At 40.7% G+C, this 15480-nt stretch overlaps 1 protein-coding gene across 1 annotated transcript; it reads left to right on the top strand.

Annotated features, from left to right (window-relative positions):
• Positions 1-3848: 3848 nt before the first annotated feature.
• Positions 3849-12043, top strand: LOC306984225 (multidrug and toxin extrusion protein 1). The gene is made up of 17 exons (XM_079585391.1): positions 3849-4243; positions 4725-4826; positions 4909-4977; positions 5053-5201; positions 5587-5629; positions 5732-5776; positions 5875-5972; positions 6330-6427; positions 6983-7096; positions 7195-7262; positions 7739-7847; positions 8006-8081; positions 8345-8414; positions 10484-10616; positions 10743-10837; positions 10910-10988; positions 11088-12043. Exons 1-17 carry the CDS (start codon positions 4061-4063, stop codon positions 11333-11335), a joined length of 1779 nt encoding a protein of 592 aa, XP_079441517.1. The 5' UTR covers positions 3849-4060; the 3' UTR covers positions 11336-12043.
• Positions 12044-15480: the final 3437 nt, after the last annotated feature.

Raw genomic sequence — 15480 nt, 5'->3', positions numbered from 1 at the left:
AGGGATAGCTTTAGCATAACTGCTGCGAAGCAGGGGAGTCTCAAGAGAAGCCAGGCTATCCCAGTATATTTTTCTGTTGATGTGAAAAATCAGCTACATTTAGCAATAGCAGGTGAATTATGTATATGATGTATATTACAATGTTATGATGAACTATATGCCTTTCTCCACTGACGTTCTAAGTTGCTCAAAGCATTTTTAAGGTTGCAGATTCTTAGAAGGCAGCTGTCTGACTCTGAGCTGGTGAATGGGAACATGGTTTGTGTAACATTATTAGCTATTTTATAACATAGTCAAGCCAAAGTCAAGCCAAAAATATTTAAAGGGCCACTATTATGATATTTTAAAGTTTCCTAATGTTGTTTTGGAGTCTCCTACAACAGGTTTACATGCATCAAAGGTCAAAAAACTGTTTAATTTTCTCATAATATACATTTGCACATCACCACATTTTCAATGATTCTCAAACGACTTGCTAAATGAATCAATCTCTCTAAATTCCTCCTTTCCACAAACTACTCTGCTCTGATTGGCCAGACAGCTCAGTCTGTTGTGATTGGTTTACCGCGTACAGCACGCGCCGAAAACAAAAACTCCCATTGCCATAACAACGACAGCTCTGCGTGCGTGAGGCGTCCTACACCGTAAACTAAACACAGTAACAAACAATGACAATTTGACCATATCAGTACAAGCGTGAGTCCGATGATGAAACACTAGAAGTGTTATGATAATGGGTTATGGTACCTTAAGGAAGGTTCTAGTTTATGTTATGCTGTCACTTTAAGAGCGTCCTGGGTTATTGCGGGAAGTGAGAAGTGATTGTATGCTGTCGCGTGTTGTTATGCCAACGAGAATGAGAGAGTAAAGTTATATAGTTCTGTTAAGCACGGTCTGGCCTCCATTTATTACAAGAAGAACTAGTTATTCAACCTGAACCTCCATCGCAAGGACGACTCGAGCAGGACGTTTCAATGATACGCTACTCAGTTTGAGGTACATTATGAGATGTTGCAATTCCTCACCATCAGCATTAACAAGTGCATGTCCATCAACCGATTATTTTACTTGTACTAATTTATTTATGATCTCTAGCGTGAATGACTGATGTAACATAACATTGGGAAATCAAATCTTGCTCCATGCTTAATCTTAAAAAATACACTCTAAAAAATGCTGGGTTGTTTTAACCCAATTTTGGGTCAAATATGGACAAACCCAAACGTTGGATCAAAAATGCAATTGAAAAATTTTACCCAATGGCTGGGTTTGTCCATATTTGACCCAAAATTGGGTTAAAACAACCCAGCATTTTTTAGAGTGTAGTGAGAACGACAGACAATCGGCATTTATAGACAGAGATTTAAAAACCTAACAGTAATATTTACTCAATTAAATTGAGTTCACTGCACTCAAATAATACCGAAACTTGAAGTGGCTTGAAGGACTGAAAAATAACTCAAACTGAACGAGTTATAGAACATTTCTGGATCCCAGAATGATAATTGAATAATAATTGTATAGTTAAGTTAATTATTCATCAATTAAGTGGTGATTGATCATTAGTGATGAACACCTGCTGTTAACAAGCAGAATCACTGAAGGAAAGAGAAACACAAGAAATACAAGGTTTAAGGTCACCATGATGGAGATCAGCGTGTACTTTAGTTGGGCTCTTGACCCTTGTATGTTGGAGTAAAAGTTTTTTCTTTGGTTGCTGTAATTGAATGTTTATAAAACATTTCTTATAGCACTATATTCAAGGAAAAGTATGTTCGGGTGATGATGGTCAAGGTTTGATGATGACAATCATCACCTAATGATTTGATTCACTGAATTCGTTCAGCGTTTAATCTCTGATTATATTATTAGTTGTATTTGAAACTATGATTTTACATCATAAGAACTAGCAATATTATTACTATGAGATAGTATGAAGGATTTTACAGAAAATGTAATTCATCACCAAAAGTAACACAGATATCAAGAATCAGCATATGAATCTCAACAATGGTAACTATTAAAAAAATATTAATACTGTAATGCATGCTGGGTACTACCATAATACAAACATTATCCATGGCTCCCAGCATGCATTGCAGCATGAATCGTTTTTAATGGTCACCATTGTTGAGATTCATATACTGATTATTGATGTCTGTGTAAGTCAGCATGATAACATAGAGGTTTTTAAAATCTGATTGTAACAACAATGGGCCTTCAGCAGAATCTCAGTTATTTTATAATGAATAATACAAGTTCTATATCACCTGTTTAATCAGAGATTATTCTCTAGAAAAGTTCAGAGAATCAAGACACCAAATGATATTTATCATTTCATAATTCATCATCAAAACACAATCACATGCTCCAATTTTCTTTTGGCTTTTGTGCCATAACAAATGTGTTATAGCAGCCAGAGGAAAAACTGGTGTTATAAAGTCAAGGGTCAAGAGCCCAACTAAAGCAAACACTGACCACTATCATGGTGTCTTTAAATGAAACTCAATAAATCATCTTCATCTAAACCTCTGCTCATTCACAATAACAACTTCTGTAGAAGCATGGCAGAAATCCAATCAATCTGGTTAGTAATAAGTGAAGCTGGTAATGTTGTTTGTGGAGATGTTCAATCCTCCTCTGCTGAGATCTTCAGAGATTTAATGTCTTCTTTTATCTTCAGTTGATTTAATTTAAGACTGTGTCTGAAGTCAGTTGTAGTTCTTGTGTTCCTCTTTCCTTCTTGTGATTCTTGTTAACAGCAGGTGTTCATCACTAATGCTCAATCATCTCTTAATTAATCCCTTAATTAATCACTTAATTTCTTGACTGCAATATCTACTTTTAGGCCCCGTTTACACGATGGGAAAACGCAGATATTTCTCTGCGTTTTGGCCTGTCATTTACACGAAAACGCCGTTTTTATCCCAGAAAACGATTATTTCTAAAAACTCCGGCCAAAGTGGAGATTTCTGAAAACGCCGGTTATATGTTGCCGTGTCAACTGGGAGAAACGGGGTTTTAGGTTCTCTCTTGTCGATTCTGAGGATTCTGATTGGCTTGCATGGCTTTAACCTTCTCCCTACACTGCCGCCCATAGGTTTGGCATAGTTATGATGGCGCTCGACGGCGTATTTATGCGGGGTTGTGTGCACGATGTTTTTATTGAAAACGGAGGGGGAGAAATATTCGTTTCTCTAAAAATCCGGCTATGTGTAAATGTGGCCTTAGTGAACTCAACTGAAATACTTTCAGAGTACTCATAACTATTGTTTTTATAAACTTAAATGAATTGAGGCAATCGGTTGCCTCAAATGTAATGAGTTAGCTTAACTCATTGGATTTGACTTTGTGTGTGATGTTGTGAGCTAGCAGTAACTGCAAGTGCTGTGAGTTCATTTAAAGTTTGTTATTTCACTGTTTTACTCAAGAAAACGAAGTTTCAGCTATATACAGTATTAAATGCAGTGTAAAATGTATTTGTGTATCAAGAAATATTATTGTTTTAGTGAACTCGATTAAAATAAGTTCAGAGTACTCATAACTATTGTTTTTTATAAACTTAAATGAATTGAGGCAATCGGTTTCCTCAAATTAAATGAGTTAGCTTAACTTGTTGGGTTTTACAGTGTGGTAATAAAATGGCTTGTGTAAGCACAAATCAGCAGTAAATGAAATCAGCAGTAGCTATATTGAGCGAAACCTCTCATGACTCATTAACTTCTGATACCTTGTTAAAAGGCTTTACAGCACATTAAAAAAGATATGAGTGTAGTTCCACAGCTTATGATGTCTCTATTGACTTTGAATGCTGGTGTTCCTTTAATGAAACCTGACCCAAGCACAGTGACTTCTGTTTATGTAATGACCTCGTGGAGTACAGCAGCAGGCAGGGCTAAACTTACTACCAGACAGTTTACTAAGTGTCTTTATTTGAGATCCACCCAGACGTCTCCCTGTAATGGACCTTTAGTGAAATGTCTTTTATGCAGATGTAGTTCTGTACTGTAACTAAATATAAGCTGCATTGTGGGAATTAAAGACTTCAGGAATAACGAAAATGGACAGTATTACCACAGTGAGTCAGATAAACGGAGACTCAAAACAGGAGAAAAGTGATGATGCTCAGTCAACATCGAGTTCACAGGTTGTTTGTGGAGAATGTCGAAAGAAACTTCGGAGTTTGTTACCAGTGAATTATAAAGAAGAAATTGTAGAGCTGATAAAACTGGCTGGACCAGTGGTAAGTTTGAATCTTGTGAATTGATTTATGAAGGTGATTTTACACTTTGCTTATATAGCAATCATAACCAAATATTGTGTATATTTATTATATTGAATTTACATATTTTATTCACTGTTGACTGACAATAGAAAAATAAAAATGCACACCTTTGATTTTGTAGAGAACATGAACACATGAATATGAATCTTTAAAAAAAAACTTTATTTTCTGGTTGACGGGAGTAATATAATTATTGACACACTTTCTGAGACTCCTGAGAAATAGAAATAAATCTGGAAGTTAAACCAAACCGTAGTTGAATGATAGAATAATCTAAAATAATTAACTGTCAACTTCGTAGTTCTTTAGTCAGGTTTGTCTCAAGAATATTGTAGGCTACATGACAAATCAAACATACAATATTGTAGCTTTAACTGAAAAAAGTGGAAATGTCTTGTGGCTTTTATTTGATCCTGAAAACGTTTCCCCTTTTTTGCAGTTTATATCTCAGCTGATGATCTTTCTGATCAGCTTCATCAGCACTGTGTTCTGTGGACACTTGGGGAAAACTGAACTGGCCGGTGTCGCTCTGGCTATTGCTGTGAGTTCACAAAATAACTTTATTATAGCGGCGTGCATTAAAACACCCATCGCCTTTTTAAATACGTCCTTTTTTCTCACAGGTTATTAATGTGTCTGGCATCTCCATTGGATCTGGATTGGCGTCTGCATGCGATACACTCATCTCTCAGGTATGATAGTCAATGTTCAGTAATGTGAGTGTCATTTGTGCTCAGATGTCATTTGAAGTGAATTGTGTCCTGCAGACGTTTGGGGGTAAAAATCTGAAGCGGGTGGGTGTGATACTGCAGAGAGGGATTCTCATCCTCCTGTTGGCCTGTTTCCCCTGCTGGGCGCTTCTCATCAACACAGAGTCTATCCTGCTGGCTGTCCAGCAGAGTCCCAGTGTGGCCAGGTCTGACACATTCAACACACATTAAGTTATGGTTCTGTTTAGCAAAACGTACTTGTATCTGCTGATTAAATCTGTTGTCAACATATTGTGAATGCAAGAGAACATACAAGTAAATGCGAGTATTGCGAAATAACATTATGTTATATAATTTGGACATGTGGCAGTCACATGGACCTAAAGCCAGTGTCTGTGGAGTTCCTTTAACTGTGTGTGATTGTTTGTTCCCCCCTCCCCTCTCTCTCTCTCTCTCTCTCTCTCTCTCTCTCTCTCTCTCTCTCTCTCTCTCTCTCTCTCTCTCTCTCTCTCTCTCTCTCTCTCTCTCTCTCTCACTCACTCACTCTCTCTCTCTCTCTCTCACTCTCTCTCTCTCTCTCTCTCTCAACAGTCTGTCACAACTCTATGTAAAAATATTCATGCCTGCTTTGCCTGTGAGTGACACATTAAATATGTAATGTATTCACTGTCTATAAGTAACTATACAGTAAAAAGAACTATTCTAGGTAATAACTTTAAAATATATATATTTTCAGGCTGCCTTTATGTATCAGCTGCAGGGAAAGTATCTTCAAAATCAGGTAAACCCAAGCAATGTGTCTCCATTATTATTTTGCCTAAGCTTATTGTTCATAAATAGCATATACAAGGGTCTGTTTTTGATTGTATATTTGTTTAGGGTATTATTTGGCCTCAGGTCATCACAGGAGTAGCAGGGAACATCCTCAACACTTTAATAAACTACATCTTCCTTCATCTGCTAGATCTTGGTGTGGCGTAAGAAGCTGTCTAGATTCTGTTTATCACATTTCATGGGATCTTATGTTGTGTCCCAAATGGCATACTATACGCTTTGCACTTATACAATGCACAATGTACTCTACCATCTAATATGTAAAGTTAAAAATGATATTTTGTCATCCAGCTTTGGAGTCTGATAGCCACAATGTAAGGAAAACTCGGAGTTCGGATCGGTCTGAAAATTCTACTTGCACGATTTATACTACAAATTGGCATAAAGTGGATAAGTTTGCAAATTGGGACACACATTTATTTTTTTGTAAATTATTTTAAAGAACCCAAGGCTTAAAAATAATTAAAGGTCAAAATGACTCCATGGAGTTATTCTTTCAGTGGATCTGCTGCTGCAAACACCATTTCCCAGTATTCATTGGCTGTGTTTCTCTATGTCTACATCCGTTGGAAGGGCTTGCATGAAGCCACCTGGGATGGTGAGTGTCTATTTACATCAACACCAGAACCCTTGTTTTTCAAAAGGGTGTACTGTTTATATTCTGAGACACAAAGACTTTGTGCAATAAAAAAATTACATTAAAACCTTAAAACATTCAAGGAATGTCTGGTAAATGTATTTTAACCAAAGTATTTTCACTTAAAGCTATTTTTTAGATGATTCAGAAGATTATTGCATATTTTAAAATTGGATATGGATGTTGCTGGAATATTTAAATGTTACTATAATTGAATATTTTTTATTCCATGAATTAAACAACTTTTCTTTATTTGAAAATTGTTAGCAAAGTATAATTATTTAAAAGATGATTACATCACTCACATGAGCAATATGTAACATGTCCTGGTGCAAAGCATGCTGTTCTCTTTATTAATATGTGACCAGAAAGTAGTTAACTATGTGACTCTTTAAGATAGTGCGGAGGAGAGTTCACTGAAATGTTTCGATGAGTCATGGTTAATTTTAAGTTCATAGAAAGTCAATGTTGAAACCGTCAAATCTTTCTTGCTGATCTCCATCTCTCTCACATTAGGCTGGTCTCGTGAATGTCTGCAGGAATGGGGCGCCTTCATTCGCTTGGCTTTTCCCAGCATGCTCATGCTTTGTGTGGAGTGGTGGACATATGAGATTGGTGGATTCCTTGCGGGTTTGCAAACTTCCTGTGTTTTTTTGTACAGTAATTCAATTTGCCTTGTGGCTTGATTTCTATTTGAGATCTTCATGAATTGTATTTTTTCATTGTAGGGCTCATCAGTGAGGCCGAACTGGGAGCCCAGTCTGTTGTGTATGAGCTGGCCACTATTGCATATATGGTAGGTTTACAAAGGTCAACTTGTAACAAAAACAAAACTATATACTTGTTCTGGTGTCAGAATCTTCTCAGACCCAGCAGCACCAGCTGTTTGCTGGTCAACAGGTCAAGATATTAGCATTACATTTATACAAAAGATAAACTGAAATTGGAACCTGTTGACAGAACTGTGTAACTAATATGTTACATTTCTGTTATTCTACATTCAGTACTTAGTCTCATTTTCCTTTAGCAAATAGTCTTTTGTTATCCTCTGCACGGCCCGGGTGGTGAAAACCAAATCACACATTGTAACTAAACACATCAGCCTTTTATTTCCAAATACATTTTCTAAAACAACGGTGAGTAAAAGAGCAAAGTCAAAATTAAAAATGGCTCCAGGAACAACAAAATCTGTGATACATTATATTTGAATCCTTTGGTTAAAGTAGACCAATTAGCTTGAGCACAAGTCATTGTTTTCTTTTTGTCATTCAGTTTCCACTGGGATTTGCAGTGGCAGCCAGTGTGAGGGTGGGAAATGCTCTTGGAGCTGGAAACACTGAACAAGCCAAGCTGTCCGCCAAAGTGTCTTTAGTCTGTGGACGTATGTGATCTATTCATCAACAGCTTTGCTATAAGATTCCTAATAGCTTCTAAGAATATTTCCTCGCATTATTAATTATAAAAATCTCACTTATGGCTATGTCTAATTATCATTGTAAAGTTAAGTGTTATTTGGTTTCCCTGGTGTGTTTTTTCTAGTACTTGTTTCTTGTGTGGTTGCAACCATTATTGGAAGTACCAAAGATGTTATTGGATACATATTTACCACAGAAGAGTAAGTACCTACAAAGTAGATCAACATTACTTAAAAGCAATATAACATTTTAGATTGAGTATTTGGTATTTACAAAGATTCCCTTATCGAATGGGAGAAACTGCTCTAGTAAAGCTCTAGCAGTTCTAGTAAAGAATAAAAAATACAATTGTTAAATAAATATTAACCGTATCATAATTGCATTGGGTGCATGTAAACATGTATGTTGAAACTTTAAAGTCATTAACATCTGATCTGTGTACTGAACTCTCGCTCTCACACAGGGAAATAGTGCTCAGAGTATCAGACGTCATGATCATGTATGGCTTCTTTCATCTATTAGATGCCATTGCGGTAAGAGTTTTTATTAACTATTATCTGCATTAGAAAAAAAAAGATCAGCATTGATAATTTTCAAGTACAAATATCTGATCGTCTTTTTACTTTGAGAAGCAAAATTGCATAAACTTGATTCCAGATCAATTCTCTAGATTCTTAATAACCCCACAGTACGGTGTACATTTTAGGACATCCTCAGACCTCAGCCATATGAAGACACGGCATCATGCCTCAGACTAAAAGGCTTCAGTCATTGGACAAAACGGCATCGCGCCTCAGACTGAAAAGCTTCAGGTCTCAGGAAAAACAATGTCAGGTGTCAGGTCTCGTACAATTAGGGATCAGAAGAAACAGCCTCAGACAAAAAGGCATCAGCCATAAAGGCATCGGGCGAAACGGACTTAGACATAAAGGCATCGGGCAAAACGGACTTAGACATAAAGGCATCGGGCAAAACGGCATCAGACATAAAGGCATCGGGCGAAACGGACTTAGACATGAAGGCATCGGGCGAAACTGACTCAGACTAAAAGGCATCGGGCGAAACGGCATCAGCCATAAAGGCATCGGGCGAAACGGACTTAGACATAAAGGCATCGGGCGAAACTGACTCAGACTAAAAGGCATCGGGCGAAACGGCATCAGCCATAAAGGCATCGGGCGAAACGGACTTAGACATAAAGGCATCGGGCGAAACTGACTCAGACTAAAAGGCATCGGGCGAAACGGCATCAGCCATAAAGGCATCGGGCAAAACGGCATCAGACATAAAGACATCGGGCGAAACTGACTCAGACTAAAAGGCATCGGGCGAAACGGACTCAGACTAAAAGGCATCGGGCGAAACGGCATCAGCCATAAAGGCATCGGGAGAAACGGACTCAGACTAAAAGGCATCGGGCGAAACTGACTCAGACTAAAAGGCATCGGGCGAAACGGCATCAGCCATAAAGGCATCGGGCGAAACGGACTTAGACATAAAGGCATCGGGCAAAACGGCATCAGACATAAAGACATCGGGCGAAACTGACTCAGACTAAAAGGCATCGGGCGAAACGGCATCAGCCATAAAGGCATCGGGCGAAACGGACTTAGACATAAAGGCATCGGGCAAAACGGCATCAGACATAAAGGCATCGGGCGAAACTGACTCAGACTAAAAGGCATCGGGCGAAACGGACTCAGACTAAAAGGCATCGGGCGAAACGGCATCAGCCATAAAGGCATCGGGAGAAACGGACTCAGACTAAAAGGCATCGAGCGAAACGGACTCAGATTAAAAGGCATTGAGCGAAACGGCATCAGACAAAGGCAAAGACAAAGTCCGTTCCGCCCGATGCCTTTGTCTGATGCCGTTTCGCTCGATGCCTTTTAATCTGAGTCCGTTTCGCTCGATGCCTTTTAGTCTGAGTCCGTTTCTCCCGATGCCTTTATGGCTGATGCCGTTTCGCCCGATGCCTTTATGTCTGATGCCTTTTTGTGTAAGGCTGTTTCTTCTGATCCCTAATTGTACGAGACCAGACACCTGACAATGTTTTTCCTGAGACCTGAAGCTTTTCAGTCTGAGGCGCGATGCCGTTTTGTCCAATGACTGAAGCATGATGCTTAGTCTGAGGCATGATGCCGTGTCTTCATACACTCTAAAAAATGCTGGGTTGTTTCAACTCAATTTCGGGTAAAATATGGACAAACCCAAATGTTGGGTTAAAAATGTAATGTAAAAATGTAACCCAACGGCTGGGTTTGTCCATATTTTACCCGAAATTGGGTTGAAACAACCCAGCATTTTTTAGAGTGTATGGTTGAGGTCTGAGGATGTCCTAAAATGTGCACCGTAGTACGGGTATATTGTTTTTCTTGTTTTAAGCATAAATATAATGATATTTTGTGAAAGTTTTTTTAATATTTTGGTGAAAAGCAAAACAAAAATATTTTTGTATTCCTTTTTTGCAAAATAATTCTTGAACAGTTTAAATAAACTGAGAAAAAACAAGTGTGTTGTGATATTTTGATGCCTGTGAGGTGCTTACAGGTCTTGTGAATGTTGATAATAGTCAAACTAAGGTTTGTTTTTCTGTCTGAAGGGCATTACAGGTGGCATTGTCAGAGGTGCAGGAAAGCAGCTGCTAGGTGCTCTTTGTAACATTGTGGGATACTATTTTGTGGGATTACCAATAGGAGTGTCACTGATGTTTGCTCTCGGCATGGGCATAGTTGGTAGGTGACTTGCAAACGTGGTGAAATGGAAACATTCTCAGCAGCTTTGCTGAAATAACCTAAACTAAAATTCAAGTGCCGCACTGAACAAGTCAATCTCCTCATGTTTTTTCTCTCTGTTGTTAGGTTTGTGGATTGGGTTTTTTGGGTGTGTCTTCCTACAGTCATTGTTCTTCGTCATCCTCATTTGCAAACTGGACTGGAAAAAGGCGACTCAAGAGGTGGGACATGTTTCCTCATCCATAGTCTATTTGTACAGATGATTATTTTATTCTTTATCTTCTTATTTTCAGGCCTTGATCAGAGCAGGTGTTCAAGCCCCTGACACCAAAGATGAATCTTACGCTATGGAAAATAAGGGCTGCACAGAAGGTACTTTCTGTCTGTGGTATCTGATGACCTTAATGATGAACAAAAAAACATGTTTCTGTCATCATGATTTTTACCTTATGTTGACCGATTATTGTACAGATGTGCCAGAAGAGCCCCAGCACACTGAAGAAGGCCAGACAGATGCAAGCACAGACCTGGAAGGACTCAGTAAAGGAGAAGGAGGAGGAATAACAGACGCTGGCACAAAGGTCACAGTTGGGGTGGTATTGACCACCAAACAGCTGCTTGTTCGTCGAGGACTAGCGGTTTTCTTCATGCTGCTTATACTAGCTGGTGGGATTGTGTTAAATGAGGTGCTCACTGGATTTCTCAAAGGAGCACAATAAATTCAGAGCTTTGTCTTCAATGCAAAATTTTTTTTAAAAATCCACCAGTGCCTATGCAAATTTAATAATATTTGAGAGGTAGATGATTGTTTTATTTATTTTTCTATTTATTTTTTAATTAAAAAGCAGCCTTTTTGAGTTCTCTGATATTAGTTGTGTTAATTGTATCACACTGTCATTGTGAAAGTTTTATTGAATTTCAAGAATAAATATCCGACAAGCTGTAAAGGTTACTTGACGTATTTTTTTTTTATTGTCAGTATTGCGTTGTTAGTGGAAGCTCGTTTCTGCCACGGAATTAAAAATAAAAAAGATAATTGTGTTTTTTTTTTCTCACAATTGCGAGTTTGTATCTCACAATTATAACTTCATTTATCGCAGTTGTGCGATAATAAAGCAATTATGAGTTATAAAGATTCTGAGAAAAAGTCTGAACTGTGACATATAAGGTGACAAAAAAAGTCAGCATTTTATTTATTTTATTACATTGGTAATATAAGCTTCCCCTGAAAATATTAATTTCAGGACAAATGTGTGCAAATTATGTGCAAATAGTTAAGGTACGGTCGCATTAGCAAAATTTCTGTGAAATTTTGCAGACAAAAAAGTCCATAGGTATCTATTGCAATGGTGTAGCGATGTATGACGCACAGCTCACACATAAGTCACCTCCACTCAAGAAATCCCATTCCCTGATTCCTATTGAAATAAATGATGTTTTATAAACAAAGTTCGGGAGGAGCACGTTCAAATAATTGATTCAATTATCACATCATTCCAACCAGCTGTCAACAATCAGTAATCAACATTTCTATCCAATCAGCATGAGTGGAGAACTATATACATACTCATTTGACTCACCAACGTTCCTCGACAGTTTTTCAGCATTTTGGCCGCGTCCCATATAGCCTAAAGTTGTCCGAAACGAGCTCTCCCATCCGATGAAGAATCTTTCGCCCTTCAGGAATCTTAGCCAGAATCCTCCGGCGTTATCTCGCGGGCGTCAGGCCAAACAAACGGATCGTCACCACCACGGGCGAAAACATCCGGGATCTTCCTTCTGCGCAATTTTCAAACTGGACCTTTCAATAATTCCTGCTATCGAGAAATGGACAATTAAGGCCGCCGAGCACCACGCTCGCGTCTCGGGTAATACCGCCCTCTTCATGCGAAGGAGCGGGACTTTCCTCCAGCTTTAAGCCGCCGCAGCAGGCATAAGCGAGTCTCTTTTGAACGTCACCAATTAAATGAACCAGCAACAGATAAAGGAACAAACGATCATATAAATCAGACTGTACTTTGCTGTGGGATGATCATCCTTAAAAGCTTTTCTTTTATTCAGAAAGGCTTTATGTGCTAATTGTTTTATTCGTTTTAGTTACCGTCGTTTTACTGTGTAGCACTTTTGAGATTCTTTGGAATGAAAAGTGCATTATAAATAAATGTATTATTATTATTATTATTATCCAGTATCAAATTGATACGTCAGTGGTGAATATACACAGGTGTAACCCACTCTAGTTCTTTCTGTCGACCCTTCCAGAAAGGACCACACGAAGACGTATGCTGAGCTCAGTCATCGCATGTTTACTGAGAACATATAAAATGACACCAAACAGACGCGAAATACAGCTCATTCCGGTCACATTCTCCTCAACAGCTTGCATGAAACTCTTTTCACCAGTTAAACCGCAAGGTTTCCTCTGAGCTTCGGATTTCAATCGCCCAATATCAACCATTCCCGCAGGATCCCTCTCACACTGCCACATCAGTGTCATCTCCTCCGCTGCTACAGGAGCTCCATCTCTGGCATTCATCTGGTTAACCTTCTTCACTATCAGCAGTCCATTCTGCTCCCACAAGAGTCAAGTTTCTCTGGCTAACCTTGCCTTCACCGCCACAGCAGTGATGTCCACTCTCACTCCTGCAGGAGCTTAGTTTCTCTAGCTAATGCTCTCCACTGCCGCAGCAGTGACGTGACCGTCGGCTCCCGCAGGAGCTTAGTTTCTCTAGCTAATGCTCTCCACTGCCGCAGCAGTGACGTGACCGTCGGCTCCCGCAGGAGCTCAGTTTCTGTCTAAACTTGCCTTCACTGCACAGCAGTATTACATGCCCGCTCCGTTGGAGTTAAGTTTCTTTGTAAGTTCTCCAAAGCCACAGTAATGTCACCTCAGCTCCGTTCTCTGAAAAATTGTCTCCACTGTACAGTAGAGCAGTGATGTCTCCTCATCCAGTACCTTACTATTCAGAATTCATATCCCCGTGACTCACTCGTTAAAACCCCCACTCGACGCATCGCTCGACACCATCCTCCAAGCAGTTTTTCCCCCAGAACCATCCAATCCTGACTGCATGAAGATGTTTCAAAGGATCCCACTTTGCATATAACTTGCAGTTCCCCGATATTTCTCTCCTTTCAGTCACCTCATTCACCTCCCATATCAACAGCGGTAAGGGCCTCCAAGCAGGGTCCATCAAAGGCTACTTTAGTGGTTTCCAATTTTTCCATAAGTTCATTCATGGCGCAAATTCCCCCCGTCCGTTGATGACTCCCTTGTTGCCCAGGATCCATTGCAGCTTCCCAACGCCGCAACGAGCTCCCATGCTCAACAGGACAGCACAACCGAACCACCAGCAAAGTCACGAGGCCGCAGGCCTAGCCGAGCCGCTTCCCGTACCCCGAGGCGCCGTGGCTTGCCCTCACCCCCACCATCAAGGTTGCCACCACCATCTCCAGCATCCTCCAACACTTCAGCACAACCCACCATTCCTGCGATTGAAAAAATTGACAGTTTTGGGGTTGAGACAAGCGCTAATCAGCGCCGACGTTTCTTTTTTCCAGGAGAATGAATAAACCACAACTATACAACCTGTACGTTTCTCTCCAGTCAGCTTTTCCGTCTCCAAATCCACTCCACCTGCAAATCCGCAAAGGCGAGTAATTACAGAGCCCTCGAACTCACGTTCCCAGGAAACTCCAACTTCCTTTTTCGCAGGGCCCAGTTTCCCAAGCATCAGGCCACAGCAGGCCTTCAGCTAGCCCAAGCCGCGCCCCAGTTTCCGCCACTGCCGGCAGGCCCCAGCATCCTTCCGCTCCGCTGAGCTACAGACCGCAGCTTTCGCCAGCACCACGCCTCACGTCCCAATACCATTTCTAAACGAACAGGCCCCCGTTAGCGTGAGTATGCCTCCACCAATGGCGCAGGCCCAGCTACCATATTATTTTCCTGTCACTTTTCCAACCCCTTCCCCCGTCCGTGGCCAGCTCCACCTCCAGACTCTAGCGCGAGGCTGCCTCAGCTAGAGGAGCAGGCCCAGACTCACTTTCTGCCTACCCAGCTCCCTTCCTTTCCCACTTTTTCTGTTCCTCCAAGCTCCAGGGGCCGACCTAAGCGTGAGGTTGCCTCCACAAACGGCCTCGGCCCCGGGGGGGTTTTTTCCTCCTATTTTTTCCCAAAATCATCCTCCTTTCACACTATTTTCCGCAACGCCGATGCCCATCCCACCGAACGCTACAGCTATGGAACCGCCTCCCGTTGCCAGTAACATCAGAGCCCAAATCCTCACAGACATTCAGGCCACTGGCACCAGATGCGGACCCATTCCCAACTCCAGTACCTCACTATTTAGAGTTGATATTCCCATAAACCACCCATTGAAACCACTTCTTGACGCCTCCCTTAATTCCATCTCCACCCTCCGCAGAGGTAACCACTCCCTTCCGACCCACTTTTCGCAGACGACTCCAACCGCCCCGTCACACGGTTCTGGTTCCAAAAAACACCTCAAATCGGTTTTGCTCCTTTCAGGCATCCCAGTAGAACACTTTTCCAGCCATTCATTCCGCATAGGCGCAGCAACCACAGCTGCTCAAAAAAGGCCTCTCCCAGCAGCAGATCCAATCTCTTGGCCGCTGGTCATCGGAAGCCTTCAAGAATTACATCCACTCAAACTGCTTCCATATCAAAGAAGCCCAACAAACCCTCATCAGTTAACTACTTTGCCAACTCCCCTCCCACCCAACCCTACAGACCATCAATCCCGCAGGAGCCTCGCTCCCCATTCTACCTCGCTTCTCTGCCATAGCAACACTGTCTGTTCCAGCCGGAGCTCAGATCTCCGTCCCACCCACCTTTCAGATCACA

The sequence above is a fragment of the Phoxinus phoxinus genome (assembly GCF_949152265.1).
Source record: "Phoxinus phoxinus genome assembly, chromosome: 17".
NCBI classification, from domain to species: Eukaryota; Metazoa; Chordata; class Actinopteri; order Cypriniformes; family Leuciscidae; genus Phoxinus; species Phoxinus phoxinus.
This window is presented reverse-complemented; position numbering and strand designations above follow the sequence as displayed.